The sequence below is a fragment of the Nelumbo lutea genome, chromosome 4 (genome assembly GCF_056320005.1).
Source record: "Nelumbo lutea isolate HS-2025 chromosome 4, American lotus-T2T, whole genome shotgun sequence".
Taxonomy (NCBI): domain Eukaryota; kingdom Viridiplantae; phylum Streptophyta; class Magnoliopsida; order Proteales; family Nelumbonaceae; genus Nelumbo; species Nelumbo lutea.
In genome coordinates, this window is record NC_142687.1 from 12981077 (window position 1) to 13004080 (window position 23004).

General features: G+C 37.6%; 2 protein-coding genes and 1 long non-coding RNA gene across 10 annotated transcripts; 2 read left to right on the forward strand and 1 right to left on the reverse strand.

The window, feature by feature from the left end:
- Positions 1-1547: 1547 nt before the first annotated feature.
- Positions 1548-6229, forward strand: EMB506 (Ankyrin repeat family protein). 7 transcript variants are annotated; one of them, XR_016094776.1, is made up of 9 exons: positions 1548-2066; positions 3592-3671; positions 3927-4025; positions 4131-4229; positions 4327-4425; positions 4524-4622; positions 4720-4797; positions 4921-5349; positions 5449-6229. XR_016094776.1 is itself a non-coding variant. In XM_088940889.1 (9 exons), exons 1-8 carry the CDS (start codon positions 1673-1675, stop codon positions 5302-5304), a joined length of 1002 nt encoding a protein of 333 aa, XP_088797015.1. In that variant the 5' UTR covers positions 1558-1672; the 3' UTR covers positions 5305-5349; positions 5449-6229. The 7 variants fall into 7 exon arrangements, 5 of the variants coding, with proteins under 5 accessions (XP_088797014.1, XP_088797017.1, XP_088797015.1 ...); XR_016094775.1 differs by having other exon boundaries at positions 1557-2066; positions 4119-4229; XM_088940889.1 differs by having other exon boundaries at positions 1558-2066; positions 4119-4229; positions 5263-5349.
- A 9586-nt stretch (positions 6230-15815) lies between these two features.
- On the reverse strand, positions 15816-17470 carry LOC148853996 (uncharacterized). Of its 2 annotated transcripts, none has more exons than XR_016112771.1 (4): positions 17332-17470; positions 16708-16817; positions 16161-16265; positions 15816-16079 (listed from the first exon to the last, which is right to left on the reverse strand). It is a non-coding gene; the product is annotated as an uncharacterized LOC148853996 (long non-coding RNA). The 2 variants fall into 2 exon arrangements; XR_016112770.1 differs by lacking the exon at positions 17332-17470 and adding an exon at positions 16963-17122.
- An 11-nt stretch (positions 17471-17481) lies between these two features.
- Positions 17482-22132, forward strand: LOC148853997 (uncharacterized). Its single transcript, XM_088983733.1, has 5 exons — positions 17482-17775; positions 19236-19289; positions 19942-20001; positions 21218-21365; positions 21675-22132. Exons 1-4 carry the CDS (start codon positions 17482-17484, stop codon positions 21344-21346), a joined length of 537 nt encoding a protein of 178 aa, XP_088839859.1. The 3' UTR covers positions 21347-21365; positions 21675-22132.
- Positions 22133-23004: the final 872 nt, after the last annotated feature.

The window sequence follows — 23004 nt, forward strand, 5'->3', positions numbered from 1 at the left end:
ATTTAGTTAACGGAAGGATTAAAAGACTATTTTACCCATCTTTCTTCTTTAAATTTTAAAAAATCGGATATAGTTCCAGCTACCCTAATCGGTTGATTTTCCAAAGGACTCTTTTGTCAATTGGAGCAATCGTTCCGGCTATAGCAATCGGTGTTGGGATTACACGCAGCGGCGATAGCTCCCCTATCTCTCTCGACCTGGTGCACAATCCATTTCTCTCCCTGTTGTCGCCATCGACAGATCTCCACGTTTTTGGGATTACCAACTAAATACGAACAATTTCCACTGACAGATCTCCAGATCAGAGAGTTAGGAATCAATTGAAAGGCGAGAATATCAGCAAGAGCAAAGAAAAGGATAAAAGAGCACCTGCCAGAATTTTACCAACCGATATAATCGAATCTTCAACACCAGAAAACCAATTCGTCAATCTCCAGACTGCGTTGGCACATTCAAGACCCTTGTTTCTAGATTAAAAGAAACTGAATCACAGCTAGTAATATCAGCAAGAGCAAAGAAAAGGATAAAAGAGCACCTGATATCTCAAAATTTTACCAACCGATATAATCATATCTTCAACACCAAAAAACCAATTCGTCAATCTCCAGACTGCGTTGGCGTATTCAAGACCCTTGCTTCTAGATTAAAACAAACTAAATCACAACCAATAAATCGATCTATCAGTTATTCACTTATCCTGAATTCTGAACTCACGGAGCTTTTGAATTCGATCCGATTGATCTCGTCAAAGAGAGAGAGGGGGGGAGAGAGAGAGATTTCTCGGTTCAATGCCGGCCATGAGAGAAATCTCATGCGAATTACAAGTTTACAACCGCATGAATCTCCATGAACGGTAATGTTTTTACTCTCTCTCTCTCTCTCTCTCTCTCCCTGCCTCCGCTCTCACCTATTCCACCGCCCTCTCTCTCTCTCTCTCTCTCTCGCTCTCTCGCTCGCTCGCTCGCTCCCTACCTCCGCTCTCACCTGTTCCACCGCCCTCTCTCGACCTGTACTTTCTCTCCCTTGTTCCACCTCTCTCTCTCCATTTGCAGAACGGTGGGTTTTGATGTTTATTGATACAGCGGCGGTGGCAGAACACCGCCAAGAAAATAGTGAGAAATCAGCGAACATCACCGATGTCAAGTGGAAGGAGAGGCAGAAGAGGGAATATGAATGGAGTCCTCCAGCCTGTGTCACAATAGAAACTGAAGACACTCTTCCATCTCTCCTACCTATAGGGTACTCTGTTAGCTATAAAGTTCATTGCCGGAAATTCAGGCCAAGTCCATGAAGACGATAAACCAATTGAACAAAAGTCTTCTCTTGCCATTGAAAACCTTCAGAAGTATTCAAATACGAAGGAAGGGGAGGGAGAGTCACAACATTGATGCAGATGCCGGTGCTGAAGTTATAACAAGGGTGGGAGTATGTTTGAAAGTTATAAGAGTAATGTGATGCATATTTAAACAGTAAAAATAACGTTAATAAATTTTAAACAGTAAAAATATACTTAATAAAATAACTAAATTATAAGGGTAGTTTAAGAAATTTATCTAAAGAAATTTGCCTCCTTTGAATCTACTCACCGGGTCTATCGTATAAACTGCTTCTCCTCCGCGAAAACAAAATCATATAGTTTGGTTAAAGCATTCGCGCGTTCTTCCATTAAAAGATGTTGGTGCTGTGCGGATTTTCTTCCAATCGTTTGCTTCCTTCACTCTGTATTGCCCCAAATAACAGCAGAAGCTATGAAACCCCCAAGGACTGGAATCCATGGGGAATTAGGGTTTTAGCTCTTACTACAGGTTCGACCACGAAATCAAGAATTTGTGCCCTCCAGTCGAAAGGGGCTTCTTCATTTGAAGCCCCGCGGGGCACTTGGGAAGAACCTGACGACGGTAGTGGCAGTGATTACGAAGACGAAGAACAAGAACAGGAACAAGAAAATGATTTGGACTTCGAGAGCGATTGGGAAGAAGAAGGACTTCCTGCTGTTGCTGTTGCTGTTGCAAGTGTTACTAAATTCAAATTCCCAAGTACTCAGTACGAGGAGGACCTCTTGAACGGTATTTTGTTCATTTTCTTTTGTAGCTTTTTCGTTTTTCTTCGAACTACTTCTGGGCTTTATTCGTTTTGTTGATTATCCTCATGTTTGTTTTTGGTTTCTATTTTCCCGTATGAACTTTTGTCGAATTTCGGCTTTTTGGATTTAGGAATATGAACTTTTGTCGAATTTCGGCTTTTTGGATTTAGGAATAATACCAATGTCTAGATGCTTTCTGCATTATTCCTTACTGCAAGAACGTGTAGAATTAAAACCGTCTTCACCACTCGCGTTCTCTTTGGGAGGGCGGAGAGGAAGAAATATTTCTAGGGTTAAACTTTTATTATCTCTCTCTCGAAAAAAAAAAAGAAAAGAAAAGAAAAAAGACAATGGGAATTGCAATCCATGTTCAGAAGAGGCTTTTGATTGCAGTTTAAGCAGTTGGAAAGCTAAGAAAGCGTCATTACAGTGAATCAAGTCGAAGCACAAATGATTTTTATTTCTGTATCTCTTTTTTTTATTGTCTATAACTCAAATTTGAATCAGCGTCTTTATTTACTTTTATTTCACAAAATTCTTGATTAGTTATCCATTATACTAGAGAATGCCTGTCAACTTTAAGTTCATGAGTTACTGCCTATCATTCTGCCTTCCAAATTAGAGTTTTAATTATTGCAAAAATGCGAGTGATCAAATTGTTCTTTATACGTTCCTTTTTTCCAAATTAAAATTTAATATAGTGACAATTCAGTGCCCATGTATGTCTTATCATTGTACTAGTTAAGTATGCAGTGGACAATGATTTAAATCTTGATTCCATTTCCATATAGCATGAAAAAAAATCTTATATTTCGGCTGAATTTTGTAAAGGGTATGAAATATATAAAAAAAAATCAGTATGCTTGAAGTTAAATTTTTGTACATCATGATGTCTTTTCTGTTTACCCTCTTTTTTTATCTCTCTTATCGTATTTATCTTTTATCCTTTGTGATTCTTTTTTATCTAGTCATGTAAATTATTTTCTATTTCCCCCATTATGGGCTGAAACCAGAGTTTTGTATAATTCTCTGAAGATTCCGCTCTGGTCATCCTCAAACCTGAACAAAATATTGAAACTTTCAAAGTTCTGGTAAATATTTAATCCTTGACAACGGGAGAAAATTTCACATTAGATATTAAGATTTCATATGCTAATTCCTTTATGTTTAGGCTCATCCTTTTGACAAACTATTACTAGTTCAAAGATGACAAATTAATATATGGTTAGACAACATTTAGATTTTGTTTATTTATGCTGCTTCTGCATATAGAGAATTCTACATATAAATAAATCTAATGTGAATCTCACTTTTACTTTAGATTGACGTTAGTCAAGGCTTTCTCCACATAGTTTCTGGTACATTGCAGATTTTATTCTTGTTCTTTACCTATAGTAAACATAATATGGAACTTACTGTTTTTAATTTCACAGACATGCCAGTTTTGCATTTCTTCCATCTATAAATGTGACAGTGTTAAATATTGACTTTTCTTTTAATAATTCCAGAAGTTGAACAGCTTTTGGGATCAGAAGAGAAAGCAATTTTGCAACAGAATGAAGCTCCTGTTCTGAGCAAAATATCAACTGTTAAGTTTCCAAAGCATGAAGAAGTCCTTTCTTTTCCCCTTATTTGATTTCTTTCTAGGTGTTCTTCCGTCTTTCCTGCTGCACCTTATCTGCTTTTTATTTTGTATCATAGGCTTGACCTTGTGTAGTTCATTAACTGTCATTTTTTAAGCAATTTAATTGCAGTATTGTGAGATTGTAAGCTATCTATCTGCATTTTTTTTTTTTTTTGTTAACTAAGCTTTTCAACTAAAAAAATTGTAATTCTCACACAGGAAAAATGGAGTCCACTTCATACTCTTGCACTATCAGGACAGATAAATTTCATGGATAAACTACTTGAGCATGGTGTTGACATTGATGCAGTTGACAGGGTATGCTTAATATTTTTTCCCTTTTATTTTTTCAATCAATGCTTCAACATTCAATTTGTCCTCGCTCGCCATTATCATTGGAGCTTGAGTCAGTTTGGTGAACAGGATGGTTTCACTGCTCTTCATAAGGCAGTTATTGGTAAAAAGGAAGTTGTTATTAGTCATCTTTTGAGGAAAGGTGCAAATCCACACATCAGAGATAGGGTGAGAAAGTGCTTCCCGTATCCTAATTTGCATGGCTCTTTCTATTTGATTCTGGAGAGACCAGATGTTTGATTGCCTGATTTCTTCCTTGTGACAGAATGGTGCTACTCCACTTCATTATGCAGTTCAAGTTGGTGCAATGCAAACTGTAAAGTTATTAATCAAATACAAGGTTGATGTAAATGTTGCAGATAATGTAAGGGTCCTTTCCTCTTCATTTTTTATAGTTTTCCCAAATAACTTCTTTTGTTCCTCCTTTCCCTTCCCATCCATTTATTTTCATTTACTCTTCAGGAAGGTTGGACCCCATTGCATGTTGCAATACAAAGTCGATGTCGGGATATAGCAAAAGTTCTTTTAGTCAATGGTGCTGATAAGAACCGAAGAAACAAGGCAAGTATACATTAAGTCTTCAGTTTTTCTGATGGGAAGATGTACCTGATTTTATTCATAAAAAATGTTGTACCTGATTTTGAGCCCATATTCTCAGGTTCTTTCAGCATGGTTATCCATACAAGTTCTTACCTTAAGGATTGACCTTTTTCCCATACAGTGGTCTTCTATGCATGTGAGCAAACCATCTTAGTCTACCTTCTCTCATTTTATCACCTACTGGGGCTACTCCTATGTTTCCTTTGAATGACTTCATTTCTGACCCTATCCTTTCTTGTTTTTCCACTATCTATCTCAGGTTCTCAGCATACACATTTCTACCACACTCATTTTTTTGGACATGTTTCTTAACTGCCCAACACTGCTCTATAAAGTATTGCTTGCCTTAAAACTGTCATATAGAATTTTCCCTTTAACCTAAGTGATATTTACCCATCACATTAGACTCTGGATGCACCCCTCCATTTTGCCCATATGTTGATAGTCATGGTCAGATAGAAGGTCATTACACCGGAAATTAGGATAAACATTTTCAGTTACATGGTTGGTCTCCTCTCCTGGCTGAACTGTGCTTTAGGAATTGATAAATTCTTCTTTACCTTTTCACCGATTCCATTTCTCTTTTTCTCCATAAATTTAGATACAAAATAGGAGGAAAAGGAAAACTACTACACATTTCTGAACCTTCTGAGTTTAGTATAAGTTCTTGGAAGGAAATGTGCTTTAGGTAATAGTTCTAATACTGCTCTTAAATACCTATCAATCCAAAAATTTATCAGGTTCTCATTGAGCATAACAGTTTTGCTTCTTTGTTTATTATGTTCAGGATGGGAAGACACCACTGGATCTAAGTTTATGTTACGGAAAAGATTTCAAGTCTTATGACCTTGCAAAGTTACTAAAGCTTGTACCAGCTGACGGAGATTTTTGAGTAGTGCATATATCAAAGTAGAAAGCTACTGGTTTTCAAGCCAATTCATATGACTTGGTTATTGTGATGTTCTTCAAGCCTCTGCATTTTAATGGTAAGGAGGTCAGGAGCCCATATTCCATTGTGAATTCACCTGACCAAAGATTAAGAGATCCAAGCCTCATTCTGAAACCTTCCCGCCAAGATGATGAGTTCATGTTTAACACTGAAGTCTCTAGGAAGGAAATGTTGAAATGATGCTGGAGCAGCAAGTTCAAGGGAGTCTTGATATAGATGATAGATTGGTATTAAAAGGAAAAAGACAAATTTTGGAGTGGAAAGAAAATCTTTATTCTCGTTTTGTGGACAGCTTGATAACCCTGCCATGCTGGATCTAGTAGCAAATTAGTGGGCAAATTGTGTTATTTGGTGCACCACGCACATTAGCTTTGGCTGCTACTCACCATTGAAAAACCAGAACGGGTGAAGAGGCATTTTTTACAGTGTTACGTTGACGGAGGATGAGGGGCATTTATACTGTTGCTTTTTAATTGCTTAAACTTAAGCCTTTATATTTTTCAAGGCTGTTAGTTTTTAACTTTTTATCCTAGTGTCATTATAATGGAATTGAAATTCGTTAATGGAGTCTGCACGGTTGGAATTCCTTAATTGCAATTGGAATTCCTATTGCCAGAAACGTATACTGCTGCCTTTTATTGCTTATTCAGCCTTTATGTTTTTCAGGGCTGTTAGTTTTTAACCTCTTTTTTTTGGTATTTGGTAAGAGCAGCACGCCAGCACCACACCATATAGCCCCTCCGTCAAATATGGTGGTAGTGGGATTCGAATTCCTTTGTCTCTGCTGGAACGAACCAGGTAACATACCGAGACACCGCTCACTTGACCATGTGGATGAAATGTGACAGTATATTAACGATAGGGGTAGAATTAGTCACTTGTTAGAAAATCTAGTTTAAGGGATTTTTCACACAGTACAGAAAGTTTTATTCATTTTTTAAACTTTGGGTAGTTTAAGGCATTTACTCGTTTAATTATTGACACTTAGGGCTGCATTTGAAAGCGATGTAAAATGTCATTTGATTATTGATGTAAATATTACAAGACTATATCAATAAAATCAATGCAAAAATTCAACGCTTTTCGAAGCTCGACAGTAACATTTTGTACAATTCATTGTAAAACCCCATTGATATTTCATATACTCATGTTGATGACGTTTTACATCGCTTTCAAATGCAGCCTAGGTGACAACTTTACTTTTGATGATTTGTATACACGCTTGGAAGTGGAATCATCCACCGATAATAGCTTTTTGTGCGATGCAGATTCACCAGCTAATTTGAATGGTCAAGATCATGCCCACAAAAAATGTACAAATTGTCCTCAAGTTTTAGTTAAGAAATTGATTGTTCTACCCCTGCCATTTCGCTTAAAGTATTCCTAAGGCCCCCTTTGGTTTGTAGGAATAAAGGTCTGAAATTGGAATTAGAATGGGCTATTCCGATTCCAACTGTTCGGTTAAGCAGGATTGGAATCTCATTCTTATTGAAATGGCTTTTCCCCATTAAAGGGAATAGCCATTCCCTCTCCCTTCTTTGGGAATGAAATCTCATTCCTGTTGATTCCAATTCTCATTTTTATTTTTGTCTGAATCAAACAGACAATGGAAATGGATCATTTCGATTCCGATTCCAAGGAGTTTGATTCCAATTTCAATTGTGAACCAAAAATACTCTTAAGTTTTTTTGACAACTGACTAAATCATCCCCCACTGATAGTGTTCCATCATAATCTCTTCACATGTATCACATGGGATATATAGAATTTTTTATTTTTTAAATTCTAATATTGCCTTTTTTATGGTCAACTTTCCCTCCCATTTCCTTCAAATTTTAAAATAAATCTTAACATATCCAAATTTTCAAAAACGCTTCTATCTATACATTATCTCCGATAGCTATTGTGCCTTCCTTTCCATGGGTGCCAAACATTCCGATGAAACCATCACAGGTTTAGGAGCATAATTGAATCCCTGGCTCTCTGGCTCATCACAAATAAAGGAGTTCTTGAATAAAAACACAACTGGTTGTTGAAATTCCATGAATATAATCAACAATCAACACTCAAGCAAAGTCATAATTATCTCCGATAGTTATTGCACCTTCCTTTCCATATGGGTGTCAAACTTTCCGGTGAAACCATCACAGGTCTACTAGGCGGCATAACTAAATCCCTGGCTCTCTGGCTCATCACAAACAAAGGAGTTCTTGAACAAAGTCACAATTGGTTGTTGAGAATCCATGAATATAATCAACAATCAACGTTCAAGCATGTCATAAGCAAAAGATACTTGGATTGTTCAAATGTTGTAGGTTTATTTAAATGTTATCAGGCTCCGTTTGGTTTGCAAGAATAGGGGTCTGGAATCAGAATCAAAATGGGATATTTCAATTCCAACTGTTTGGTTGGGCGGAATTGGAATCCCATTTCCATTTCTGATGGAATGACCATTCCTTGCCTCTCCTTTGGGAATGAAATCTCTTTCCTACTGGTTCCAATTCCTATTCCCATTCTTGTCTAAACCAAATAGACTATGAGAATAGACCATTCCGATTTTGATTCTGATTCCGACTGTAAACCAAATGGACCCTAAGTCTTTTTTCAAATGTTTAATTTTGAAAACTTAAAGAAGAATGATAGGTAAGAATGTCTTTTCCAATTTTCCATTAACTAGTATTAACCTCAAGAAGGATTTAATTGTCACAGAACTTGAGTAGTTGAAAGCAATTTCTAGACAGTAAGCAATTTTTTTTTTTTAAAGGGAAATTGTCTAAAACTCGCTGTGACTTTTAAGCATTTCTCTTAAACTCGTTATAACTTTGTAAAACGTCCATAGAACCCCATGTCAATGACTTTTTGTTTTCGAAAACTCATCATCAATTAGAGCATCGTTAGTGTTCATTGACAGAAATTATCCACATCAGCATAAATGCAATTTTTATGACCAAACTGCCCCTCAATGACATATCAGCCTTATTAAACATATTTTTATGTCAGCATAATTTTTATTCAATACACCTTTATTCGAATTGACATCTGATAGAAGTGGACGTTGGGTCCTATAGTGCCATGTGTCCTCTTCTTAACTATAAATCTTTTCTTGATTTTGGTCCTTGTTGCATTTGGAATTAAAATGGATAAAGTGATTTCTATTGTTTTTATTAAAGTTTTTGTTTATTTTCCATTTAGAATAGAAGGGTAAAATAGTAATCTACCAACATCTATTAGTCTATTTAATGTAAAGGTTCCCTAAATGTTTTAAAAAGTTATGGTGGGTTTAAGAGGATTAGAGAAAGGGTAAATTTCTTAAATTACCCTTATGGTTTAGCTAATTGACTATGTGTACCCTTAATGTTTGAAAATTAACTAACAGTACCCCTATTGTTCCTAACAATTGACTAACTCTACCCTTATTGTTAAGTTATATTAATATTCCATCAAAACTCATAAGCACATGACATATAATTTTTTTAAAACCCAAATTTACCCTCCACCTCCGACCTCCCCCTATTTTACTGTAGATCTCTGATCTTTCCCTTTCGTTCTCATTCTCTTCTCAAGAACTGCCATAATTGTAGAGGTCGAATGCTATAGGGGAATTACAGTTACAACCTTTCTCCTCTTCCTTCTCCCTCTTGTTCTCTTCTCTGGAACTACAGAGGTCTAACCTTCATCGGAACTGTAGAGTTCTGGAACCGCCACTCTTCTCTAGTGCTCTTCTCTGGAACCACTGCTCTTCTCCAAAACTGCAAAGGTTAGCGCCCCTCTCGTTCTCTTCTCTAGAACCTCTACAACTGTAGAGGTCGGCGCCCCTCTCGTTCTCTTCTCTAGAACCTCTACAATTGTAGAGGTCGGCACCCCTCTTATTCTCTTCTCTAGAACTGCCGCAAATGCAAAGGTTAACAGTCTAAATTCCGTCTTCGTTTTTCCACTTGCTGTAAAGCTTTGTTCATCCTGCAAGCTACTTGCGAAGCTTTGTTCATCTCGTTTTACATGGTTTTGTGACCTAACCTAAAAGAAGATAGATCCGGTCATCATCCGCCATTCCTGCAATTTCAACGAAGTGAGAGGGAGAGGGAGAGATTCGAGTAAGGAACCCAAATCTGAGAGATACTTAGATTTGAGATCTGGTCATCATTTGCCATTTTGATAATTCAGACGAAAAGAATGAGAGGGAGAGGGAGAGATCCAAGTAAGGAACCCAGATCTGAGATCAAGTCATCATCCCTCGTTCCAACAATTCTAGCGAAGAGAATGGGAGGAAGAGGGAGAGATCCAAATAATCTATAGTGGAGGGTAAAATAGTCTTTTTCATATCTCCTAACGTTAATGATTAAGAAGGATTAGTCAGTTCTCAAAAACAATAGGGGTAATGTTAGTTAATTTTCAAATAGTAAGGGTACACTTAATCAATTAGCTAAATCGTAGTAAAGGTATACTTAATTAATTAGCTAAACCATAAGGGTAGTTTAAGAAATTTACCCTTAGAGGAATGCTTTAAATTATGGTGAGTTTTAGACAATTTCTCTTTTTTTTTTAAGGGTAAATCTCTTAACTACCCCTACTGTTCACGAAATTGACAAACTATATCCTTAATGTTTAGATATCATATGACAAGAAAAAAAATGTCGAATTTTCCCTTCACCATTTATCAAATTTTCAAAATAAAACCCAATAAACCTAAAATCATATCGAGGGAAAGAGAAAGAAAAACAAAAACGGGGAGAAGAAAAAAACTCTGAAGGTCTCTCTCCGATCTCTTAGGGATGAGGAAGAGTAGGTTCACCACCGGTGCCTCCGCCTCCTCCTAAGAAGACATGAACCTCGCAAACATGCTTTCTGCCTCCGGCCTTGAAGGTCAATGATGGAGGAGACCTTCACATCCTTCTTCAACACCAACGCCACTACCATCGGTGAAATTCGCAAAGAATGAATCGCAACCCTAAGCTCTGCTATTGTTGAAGATGGAGAATTGAATCGGAATCCTTAGCTAGGTGCAGGCCTGTGCTCCTTGACAGGGAACCAATAGAGCATCTTGTTGTGATTTCCGATGACTATGCCCCAAATGTTGTTGGTTCCAATTCCCATTTGTTCCACATTCAATTTTGAAAACATATATCTGCCTAATATACATTTCCTCTTTTATGCCCATCTTCTGCCTACAAGGAATTTTATCTCAATTTATTTAGAGACCTGATTGGGAAGGAACTGTTGAATCAGGGTGCAAAAGCTATGTGTAGCATCTCGTTTTGAATTAACTCGCCTCCCCACCCATCTCGCCATCCCTCTACAAGAAGAATTAGAGAAATATAGCGATCTGAAGAGAGAGAGAGAGAGAGAAAGAGAGAGGTGGTGGTGGTGGTGGAGGAGGAGGAATAACAGGTGCAGGAGGAAGAAGAATAGACTAGATGAAGGGCTTGCAACAACATGATCGGCAGGTGAAACCACCATCATCGGAGAATCAAAAGCAGCAGCAACAACAGCCTCAGAAATGCCCGCGTTGTGACTCTCTGAATACCAAGTTCTTTTATCACAACAATTATAACCTCTTGGAGCCGCGTAACTTTTGCAAGACTTGCTGAATGTACTGGACTCAAGGGGGAACCGAACGAAACGTCCCGTGGGCGGTGGTTGCAGGAAGGGAAAGCGACCGAAAACATCCTATACCGCCGATAATCTACTGAACTAATGGAGGGTGATTTGACCCAACCTCCTAACTAAGGGATATGTGGGTATGACTCAACGTAAATGACAGCTTAGCATGACAGCTTGGCCACAACTCGGCGTAATGGGCTCGCTGAAACCACAACAGAATAACTCGCCATGAGATAGCTCGCTACAGCTCGCTACGGCCCGCTACAGAACAGCTTGCTACAAGGCAGCTCACTATCAAGCAACCCAGAGTCTTCGGGAAACTTCTCATCCGACAAGATAGTGCCTGTCAAGATTACTCCCACGTCTCTTGTCTAACGGCACAGCACCTGCCACTCCAGAGGGTTGTGCCCACGTCTCACGTCAGGCAGCGTGGTACATGCCGGCTCTGCATAACGTCTCTCAATTGACAGGACCGTACTCTGCGACGGATACTTGCACCAATCGAATCAGCCTGGCGAATAATGGTTGTGGCAGAGAATCAGAGGCGGTTACATCCGATTTGACAGGGCATCGGTATAAAAAGGCCTTGATCCCCAAGGGAAAAAGGTAATTGATTTCGCATTATCTGCACTCTTAGCTCTCTTTGTATTTTCTGCAATTCTCTCTCAGAGTTCTAACTTGACCGTTGGAGTATTCCCGCAGAGCGAGCTCCACGGGAATCCTTCACTGTCTTCTTCATCTCAGGTGCTGCCCGTCACCAGCTCAGAGCCAGGCCACCGCCAGCTAGGAGTGACCAAATCACACTACATCAAGAACCAACTACCATCAGTTCCCCAACTATCACAACATCATCCACAACCTCCACCTCTACAGTCATAACCACCAATGGTGGTGGTAATCCTACTCTGAGGACCAAAGAAGTAGATTTGATGATCCCACCTTCTCCCATCCCTCCGGTAGCACCCAACCCACCTTCTATTTACTATCCAGGTGGAGGGTTTCCGTCATTGTTAGCAGCGCTTCAATCGTTTTTTTTTTCTTTTTCTTTTTCTTCAATCACTCAATCAGCCCATGAACGTCTCCAGGGAGTTCGGTAGTTCTAATCTGGCTTTGCTACAGGGATTCAGTCTACCGTCTTTAAGCCCCCAACAGCAACATAAATTATTCTAGATTGGTGGGGGTGCTGGTAGAGATAAAGACAATACATCAACTGCTGCCTTTGGAGGAGAACACAATAAACGCCCCATGAACTGCATCATTTCCAGTCATCAGCTCTTCCTCCAACATCCGGGCATGAATATCTTTATCCCCAAAAGAATAAGGGTCGTCGATACTATATTCCATCCGATCACGAATGTCGTTGCAACCAATTGCTTCAGTAATTGTACCCCAGGGCGGTGTGTGAATGTTTTCTCACCCAAGAAACCAGTGGCCGATATCGGGACTAATTCCTCTGACTTTCTTCACCTTTTTCTTATTAAACTTTTGCTGTTTGGAAGTTGCAATTAACGACGATGAAGATATCAAAATCAATGTTATCACCGCTACAACTTCTAAAGCGGCGTAAATAATAAGGATATTTTAAGAATTTTAAAATAATTATCACTCACGTGATATTATATGTGAATAAGGTAAATTTCTTAAACTACCCTTATGGTTTAGCTGATTGATAACTCTATCCTTATTGTTTGAATATTGATTAAGTATACCCTTACAATTGACTAATTATACCCCTAACTGTTAACCATGAAAGGAAAAGCTAAAAATGCCCGTTATACCCCTATACAAAATTACATTTTTATCTTTGTTTTTAAATTAACTCAATCCCTCTCAGACACTCGCCCTATCTGTCGAAGGGAAGAGAAGACAAGAAAGCCATCCCAATGGCTCGCCATCGCCATCTCCGTCAACGGTGATCGCTGCAAATAACAAACAGTGGAGGTTTGGCGGAAATCCGACGGAGGTTAGTGGTGGGTTTTTTATCCCTGCTCTTAACACCCCTTTTTGTTTAAACCCTAAACAAAATGGAGATGAGTTTTTTTGTTTTTTACTGAAGGTTTTTTTTTCATTGAAGGAATCTTTAGTGTCTAATTAGAATACAATGTTATTTTTTTGCTTTTGTAGGGTTTTTTTCGATTTTGAAGTGAGTTATGCAGACGAATATTGAAACTTGTAGTTTCTGAGGTATGCACAAATGCCTTGTCTGTGGTAGGAGACCATCTCTTTGTAATTTGTGTGTGTACAACCATACTTTGAGATTTGTGGCCTATGACCGCATTCATGTCGGCTCTTAGACTGAATCAAATGGCGGTTTTGGGACCCATATGTTTGCTACAGTGCAAACATTGGATCCACACATGTCTACTTCAGAAAGAAAGGGTTGTGTTGCCAATACAACCCATGTGTTCAACTAAATGCTTGAACAACCTAGAAAGGGTTGTGTTGCCAATGAAATGAGGTCAATAATAAGATCATCTTCCTGGAAGCACCAAAGGAGAAACAAAATAATCATGGATGCATAATATATACACATAGAGTTGATAATAAACAAATAAAAAGAGTGTGAACATATCCTGACCTCCTTTGTCCATGGTCCTTTAATGAGTTCAAGATTGAGAACCTTCTGCCATCAATGCAAATACTGCAAATCTGACCGACCAAGGAACCATTCAACTACAAGAGATCAGAAAGTTCATAAAATCACAAAAATAGTAGTAAGGAACATAAGAAATGAAACAACAAAGATGGAACAAATTAAGAAAAAGCAAAGAACATAAAAAATAAGAAAGAAATCAGAAGGAAGAAACTCCATAAAGTGCTTACTTCTTTTGGATCGAGCTTCCTCATATAGCTTACATTTAACAATGAAACATGACTACCAAAACATAACTCATGAATTCCCATTAATATAGCTTGCATCTAACTGCTCATATTAATTTCCAATAGGAAATCAAGAAGCTATTGAATTCCCATTAAAAAGGTCCTAGAGTAAATGTAGAAGATTAATAAATATGACATGGTATTTTGGGCCTTCAAATGCTAAAGGCAAAAGAGTAAGGTAAGATAAGAAAACAAGCTAAATTGCAGTCCAACTAATAGGTACTTGGAAGGCTAAATAAATCCAACTTTAACTTTCAAATATTAGCAATACAATATATAAAACAATTAGACAAATTGATCTTTAGAGTCAAATGTTATGAAACTCTTTGCAAATTAGTGAATAATTGGCAAACCAGTTAATACATAGAAGCACACTCACCTATTTTCTTCCAATTTTCCCATTGAATTTTTTTTATTGCTTTTGTTAACAGGTCATCCTGTTTCATATTAACAGTTAAGAGACAAAATGATGTAATAGATGGTTAAAAATATTAGATTCATCCACTCACAAAATGGCTTTGAGTTGAGTGGTGTTCTAAATTGCCTATTTCATTCACTTTTTTAATGTTTCTATTGTGTAGAATTAGCGTTAGGTTAACCAACTTTAGTTACAACTTGTTTCATTGGCTAAAATCTTGTTTTTATCATGTTTAGGAATGGAAGAAGGGAGATATACGTTTGTTGTCAACCATGGTGGCCAATGGAAGATAATTAATGGGAAGTTGTCATATGTCGGTGGTAACGTGGGACATGTGGATAACATTGACAGTGACAGGATTTGCTACCTACACATCATGGAGGACTTTTGTAATTTGTGTTGGATACCTCCTGACAATACGGTAACCATTAAACTACAAGGTACCTAATCATGAACTAGATAAGCAATTGGGTTTATTGGATAGTGAGAGTGACATGGTGCAGATATTTGCCATGCGTAGTTATATGCGTGAGATTATCTTATATGTCACTACTACATATGCTAAATGTGTATCGATTGGTGACACATGTGTTGAAAGAAGTGGACAGAATAGTGACCATGGAAAAAGAAAGTATATAGTTGAAAGTGAAGGTGATTGTTGCATTATTGATTTTGTGTCCGATGATGTTGCATCTGAGCATGAGTGTGGTCATGGAATGGAGGGTGTTGATGGTGAATTTGATGAAGATCAGAATTGTGGAGATGGGCTAGGTGGTGATGATGATTGGCTAGGAGGTGGTATTGGTGACTTCGATTCAGAACAATCGGGTGGTTTTGGTGTACCATCAACCGGGCATGATGGTCTTGGTGTATCATCAATTAAGGAAGTAGTTGATTTGTCGGATTATGAGCCATTGAGTGACAATGACAATCTGAAGAGAGGGGGAGTTGGTCCACCTGATTTTGATTTTTCTAAACTAAGATTTCTTGTTGGAATAGAATTTGCAACTGTAAAGGGAGGCTGCCCTTCATTCCACAGGTTCAAAGTTGAAAGTTGAAATCCCTACTGTAAAGGGTGATGGTGACTGAACTTGTTGGGTCATTGCCATTCTTTGTAAAAAGAGTGTAAAGGCATGCTTAATGCCGCTTTTGTAATTGGTTATATAGGATGAATTATAGTTAGATATTTTATTAAGAATATATGTGCTCTATCTGTATATAATTTACTAATGCTTTTACTATTTTTATTTTATATAATTCTATTATCGATTTTGAACATTGATTATTTCTTCCCCTTGATTTGAAAATCTTGAGACGAAAGGTATGCAAATTAAGTCACAACCAGGCCAAAATCAGATTATACATCTTTGATTCTCAGATTTTTTATACGACCCAACAACTTATCACAAAATTCAGACATTTTACTGAATTTATCCTTCTTTGACTGGACAACTGTTTCAACCTCATCTAATGGATCTTTAGAAGGTCTTGCCACTTCTCCTTTGATAGTTACACTCTATTGGACTTGTGGTTTCCTTAGTATCCATGCAAAGAACTTACACCCATCTGCATCCTACAAAAAATAATGTGCTTTAAGCGATTGAATAGTTAGCAAACTTTGCACAGACAAATAACTAAGATTGAATAATCTTACTTGGGGCTTTGCGCAAACCCAAAATCGTCTCCCTTGTGTACCGGGCCATTTAGATGTGAAGATCCTGCAAGCCCCATTTCCACATGGACAACACCTTATCTCATCCTTCCAACAAAAGAAATTACATCTTCTATCACCGTCAAAATACAACAATAACCAAAAAATTGTGTTACATGAAACGTTAACAAACTACAACAATAACTAAGGTTTTGTATAACCTATGTAGTAGTAACAACCATAGAACTCCCGCCCAGCATTCTCAGCCTTCCCATTCCGCGCCATGACAAGTACACACTCCCCACCACCACATGGGTAAAAAACCTTTGTGGTATTAGAAGGGTGCTCGGGTGAGCAGGGGTGTGCATGCTGGCATGGGTGGGTGTGCGCGGGCATGCGCTGGGCGTGCGTGGGCGTGCGCTGGTGTGAGCGGGTATGCGCCAGGCGTGCGCTGGCGTAGCTACGCTAGGATCACTCTGGCATTTCGTTGAACATCTACAAGTCCACTTCCTCCTTTCTTCCTACTTCCCAAAATAACTATATTGTTTACCTCTGTTCACCTCTTTGCACATGACCTCCTTCCCTCCCCCCTCAACCTTCCGCCTTCTTTTATTCACCTCTTTCCATAAGAGATGAGATGTGACCAAACGATTGTCCCTCCTGCAAAAGCAAAAAAAATAACACTGTATTCTAATCAGAAACTAAAGATTTCTTTAGTGAAAAACAAAAAAAACTCATCTACGTTTTGTTTAGGGTTTAAACAAAAAGGGGTGTTAAGAACAAGGATAAAAAACCCATCGTTGACCTCCGTCGGATTTCCCCCGAACCTCCGCCGTTCATTATTTGCAATGATCGCCGTTGGTGGAGATGGCAATGGCAAGCCATCTGGATGGGGCTCCTGTCTTCTCTTCCCTTCGACAGATAGGGCGAGACTCGTTTGAGAGGGATTGAGTTAATTCAAAAACAAGGATAAATTTACAAAAAAATTATAAAAATAATAGAATTAATCAATTAATTAAACTATAAAAAATTTATAAAAAAAATTAAAGATAAGAGAGGTTTTAGACAATTGTTAGAAAACTTAAGAACAAGCTAATATAATAAATAAACAGTAAGAATACAGATTATCAATTTCGTGAATTGAAGAGATTTACCCTTTTTTTAGAACGGGTACCTTGAAATTTGCCCAAAAGCTATGACAGTGGAGTGGATAGGGAGGGAAGTGGAGGGTGGAAGTCGAATCTAGAACAAGCACACTGCCTCTCAGCTGTAGGTTAAGGAAGAGTGACGATAAACCGGGAAGGAGATTGACTGTTGAAGAGCAATGGCCTCCGTCGAAGCATTCCCTTCACTGTATTCCTTTTGCAGAACCAACAATTGTTTTCTCATTTCTAATTCCACTTCTTTGACTACTTCGGTCCATTGTCTTCGTCTTGGAACAAACCGCGTCTCCAGTCGTTCTCTGCACTTCACAAGGAAGAAGAACCCAGAATTCAGAAGAATTAGGTCAGTTACAGAGGAAACCCTAGTTCCGGAAGAGCAGAAGGAAGAAACTCCTGTTGATCAGCCAGTTTCGATCCCGGTCTCGCCATCCGACATGCTTTCTATGTTCTTCCAGGTGCTTACACTCAACTTCTGTGTTTGTGAGTGTGTGAATTTTCTTGCTTCCTTTTCCAACTTCTTCTATTTTGTGTCTTCGTTTCATTTACATGTTGACTTGGTTATTGCCATCTAGTTGTTTTTATCCTGTTTTTAATTTTATTTTATTCATTGTTTCTCTTCATAGTTTATCTTAATTTTTTATCATATGTGCACATGTTTACTTCGAAATGAAATCATTTCGTCTCGGTTTCTATAGCATCCGAAACCACCCAAATTCAACTAAAATGGCGTATGTTCAAATAGATTAAAAAAGACATACGATAGAATCCAATTTATTGCAAAGTTGTCCGTGGAAGGACTCGTTTCGAATTGTCTCAGAACCTGGTATACTGGTCTCATCTTCAGGTGGTTTCTAATGTAAACGCTCCCTGAATTTCATTCTGTATGACTAAAATTGTTTCTGAAACATGGGAATGTTTACCTATGTGATGAAAATTCGTATTTATAAAAAAGAAGTGATTACAAATCTTCAATTTATCAAGTTATATTCCCATAGCCCTGGGTAGCCAAGGTATGGAGTTGCATCGGTGCGAATGAAAATAGGGGGCAGCTGGGGGACTTATGTGCCTATGCCTAATGAGTAGTTATGATTTTTCCTTTTTTTGGCCTTAGCATGCTTCGTTTATCTACATGCCTGACTTATCTTCAGGTGGTTTCTAATGCAAACGCTCCCTGAATTTCATTCTGTATGACTAAAATTGTTTCTGAAACATGGGAATGTTTACTGATGTGATGACAATTGGTATTTATAAAAAAGAAGTGATTACAAATCTTCAATTTATCAAGTTATATTCCCATAGCCCTGGGTTGCCAAGGTATGGAGTTGCATCGGTGCGAATGAAAATAGGGGGCAGCTGGGGGACTTATGTGCCTATGCCTAATGAGTAGTTATGATTTTTCCTTTTTTTGGCCTTAGCATGCTTCGTTTATCTACATGCCTGACTTATCTTCAGGTGGTTTCTAATGCAAACGCTCCCTGAATTTCATTCTGTATGACTAAAATTGTTTCTGAAACATGGGAATGTTTACTGATGTGATGACAATTGGTATTTATAAAAAAGAAGTGATTACAAATCTTCAATTTATCAAGTTATATTCCCATAGCCCTGGGTTGCCAAGGTATGGAGTTGCATCGGTGCGAATGAAAATAGGGGGCAGCTGGGGGACTTATGTGCCTATGCCTAATGAGTAGTTATGATTTTTCCTTTTTTTGGTCTTAGCATGCTTCGTTTATCTAACATGCCTGACTTATCCAAAAAAACAAAAACAGACAAATGAGAATTATCTATATTTCTGCCTCAATGACATGGCCATTATGGTAATAGAAAAACACATCATTAAGAAGAGATAATAACTTCCATCATGCAATAAACTAGATATGGAATCACTTATACTGCTCTTTGTTGAAATGTGCAGGCAGAAGGAATAATGGATGAATCGGCCATCCCTACTGTGACCAAAGCCTTGGAGGTTTAATCGTTTAACCCTGTCATCTCTATCTTCTCTCTACAGTGTCTGTATGTGTGTGTGTGCTTCTGTAACAATATTACGTCTTCTTCCAATTCTTTCTCCCCAGGGAGGTAGGGAGGGGGTTTCAAAATGATAATCGGACTGATGAAATTTTAAGAATTTATAGGCAGGGAATGGAATCTTATGGTTCTGGTGGCGGTGGGCAAAGGGTTGGAAGTGCATAAATTAATAGCAGTTATTCATGCTCCTTTAAGTATGTGTGTCTTTGAATTTCTGTACATATATCTACATGATTGGCAGCAAATCATTGGTTTATGCGATTGAAAGGAGTTAATGGGTTTTTCATTTCAGTCTCTTCTTGATTGTAAATGATGTGCATAGTTCACAGTGGCCCTTTTCCCTCAAAGGGGCGGATATTGTAATCTCTGGAGTGTTCCCCCTTTTTGATCAATACAATTATGCTTTACCTTTCAAAAAATAAAAATAAAAAGAACATACATTTGTGCATAATATTTCAAGAACTTGGTATCTATCAAAAAAAAAAAAAAACATCAAAAACTTGGTTTTTTATTGGAGAGTTGGAATGCTCCTCTACTTCAACACACACCCCCACAGGTCCCACACAACTAATTAATTTCCTTTGATTATGTAGGAAATAGAGGGTGTCAGTGATTTAAAAGTTAAAATCCTTGAAGGTATTGCAAGTGTTGAGGTATGTTTACTAACTCTTTTGTTGAACGCTTACATTTTTTTGATGGATTTTGTTGGGCACTTGCATTCATAAATACAAATTAGAAAAATGGTTAGCTCTGTAGAGATTTGTCTGATATTACCAATACCTGCAGAAGTTACTGGCCTTTAGATGGCATGATTTTTTGTATTCTGATATAAATATCAACTGTCTGTAGCATCTACTTTATCAGAGACAAGATATTTTCTTTTGTTTTCTCTCTTTGGCATCCTTAACTTCACAAAAAAGAAAAAAAAATTATGATCAGAGTGAAATTTTCACAATAGAAGCGTTCAGCCAATTATTGTCATTCAAAAACAAAATTCAAAGTATGGGACTTAATCATATTATACATGGCCTCAAACATCAGAAATGACATTTGCCAAGTTAGTGGTGGATATGCACTACAATTGCAGCATTCACCATCTCTAAATTCTTTTACAATTGAAAACAGAATGCAGTTGAAGAGAACCACAGTTTCTAATGTTGCATATGAAAAAATAGGAAGGCAACTAAGCGTGTGTTTTGTTCCGTGGACGTTTTGTGATTGGTGTTTATCATAACGCCGCCATTGTCATTGCCAAATCAACATTTTTCTCATTATGTTCATCCGTATGCATTGGTATTCACAAAAGTGGGTTTTGATTTATGCGCTCACCAGCCATTGGGGGAAGCTTCATTTTAACACTTCCCCCAATGGTTGAGCATTTATTCACTCAACCGCTGATGTGGCACCTAGGTTTATCAAGTACTTTTCTTGGTTTTGAAGACAAATAAAGTACAAATGTTTATTTAATAAACGGAAGCTATACCAAACACATACTAAGGAATTTCCATGTACAGCAGCACTCATATTCACCTAAGGTTATTAGCAACTGAAGGTCATCCTTTTGATTTCAACAGTTACCTTTGGAACTTGAATTACCCCAAGGATGGCACCACCTCAGAAGTTGCATTCAACCTCTATCCTCACTAGACTATGGCAGTCCTGAATCCATAACTTCGTTCAATTCAAAGAAACAATGAAACCAGTTAATATTTTCCTTGGAAGTGTAGCCACAAAAGAGTAGGACTTGGGAAACCCAAAAATGATACAACGTTCTATTTGTAGAATGATAGTGGAATAATTGGATACATCAATTATTTTTCTTCTTTTTAATCAGTAACAGCTAATTGCAACTTATCTTTCCATGTGCAGTTAACAAAGCAGACAACGGTACAGGCTACAGGTGTGGCTTCCAATTTGGTTGAGATCATACAAGGATCTGGGTTCAAGTTACAGACATTAAATTTGAGTTTTGAGGATGAAGAGGATAGTGCTAACTAGAGTTTGTGCAATAAACTGTGTAAGTACCTCTGAGCTTTTGTCTTTTTCTCCATGACTCCCATTTTCTGATGGTGGCTGAAGCTGGATAAAATTTTGCATGAACTGGTCAAGGGAAGTTTAGTGTCAGCATCTGGTTTCTATTTGTTTAGGTTCTTTAATTTTTCATGAGTTTGTGTATTTCTTTCATTTTCTGTCAGCATCTGATATTTTTGTTGTTTATTTTTTATAATAATATTAGGAGATAAGTCTTTATTTGGCTATCATCCTACAGTTAGGATATTCCATGTAAGTGCTCCGTCTGATTTTGTTTGTTACTTTGGTGCTTCAGATAGGCCTTCTTGACAAGCATGTGAATCTGAAGAGGTTGGAGAAGTGTTTCAGTTTGTACTGCAATATGATATTCTCATACTTGCCCACATTCTGGTTCAATGGGGTGCACACAATTAGGAAAAACTGAACAAGCGGGTTCATCTTTTCCCATGATCATGCATTCATGCCACAAAAACTTATCTAGTAGTTGGATTGCTGTAATTTCACAAAATCTGATACTCCATTCTGAAATCAATCAAGGTTGAATTGAAAACACATGCATTAGGACAATAGTTAAATGCTTCTTAAATTATTTTTCAGCATGAAAATAAACTCATTGTCATCTCCTAGGCCCAAGTTGTCTACAGAAACGCAAAGGATGGTTGTTAGCCCATCAATCTGTAAGATTACAATTTTTGGATCTGACAGGTTAAATCTAAGTTGTGCTCGGTTGTGAGCAAATTTAATTTGTTTTAACTATCCCAACTGTTTAGTGCTGATAGAGGTTGGGCTGAATTTTTTTTTTTTTTTTTTTTTGATAAAAGAAAATGCATTTTCAAGTGAGGTGATTGGGTAAGGATGTAAACGGTCATAAGCTTATTTGTGTTACCTTTCATTGGCTTGAACATTTCTTTCATGAGTAAAAGGTGGGTGGTGATTTAGGAACATCTGATTTCATATAAATGAGGTAGAGCCGTAATTAATAGTCATATGGTAATTTTTGTAGAATTTGGATCCTCTAGACCATTGGCCATAGTAAGCTACTTTACTTTGGTTCACCCATAAAATGGACAGCTACACCTGTAGATGATGGCACTTCTGAATTTTCACTTTATAATTGGGGAAAGTGGGAAAAAAAAATCTCTGAAAAAGTTTTCCTCCAGTGGCATTTATGCCCACTAACTCCTCTTTTATATTCAATTTCTGCGTACTTATTGTAAAATGGCTTTTTACACGTTTTACAGTCCTTGGCTTTAATTGATTGTTATTATTTTTAGGAGAACTTTACCAAATATGAAGTATTTTTTTGTTATTGTACTTTTTAATGAAGATGAAATATATTTCCCTTTTTTTCTTCTATTTCCATCTTTATTCTTGTCAACTAATGGTTTGTCTCCAAGAAAGAATCTTATTGCCTTATTGTTGGTTTGAAAATATCCGGTTTGGTTGATTTATGATGTTGGAACTTGGAAATCTTCAAAAGGAAGCCTAATAAAAAGTCTAAAATTTGGGGTGAACAGAAGTAAAGCATGCAGAGATACACTGATATACATACATATTGCATATGTAACATGAAGGCCCACCGTCTGATTGGTTACATCATGGGTTCCATCTATGAGCAAATCAAA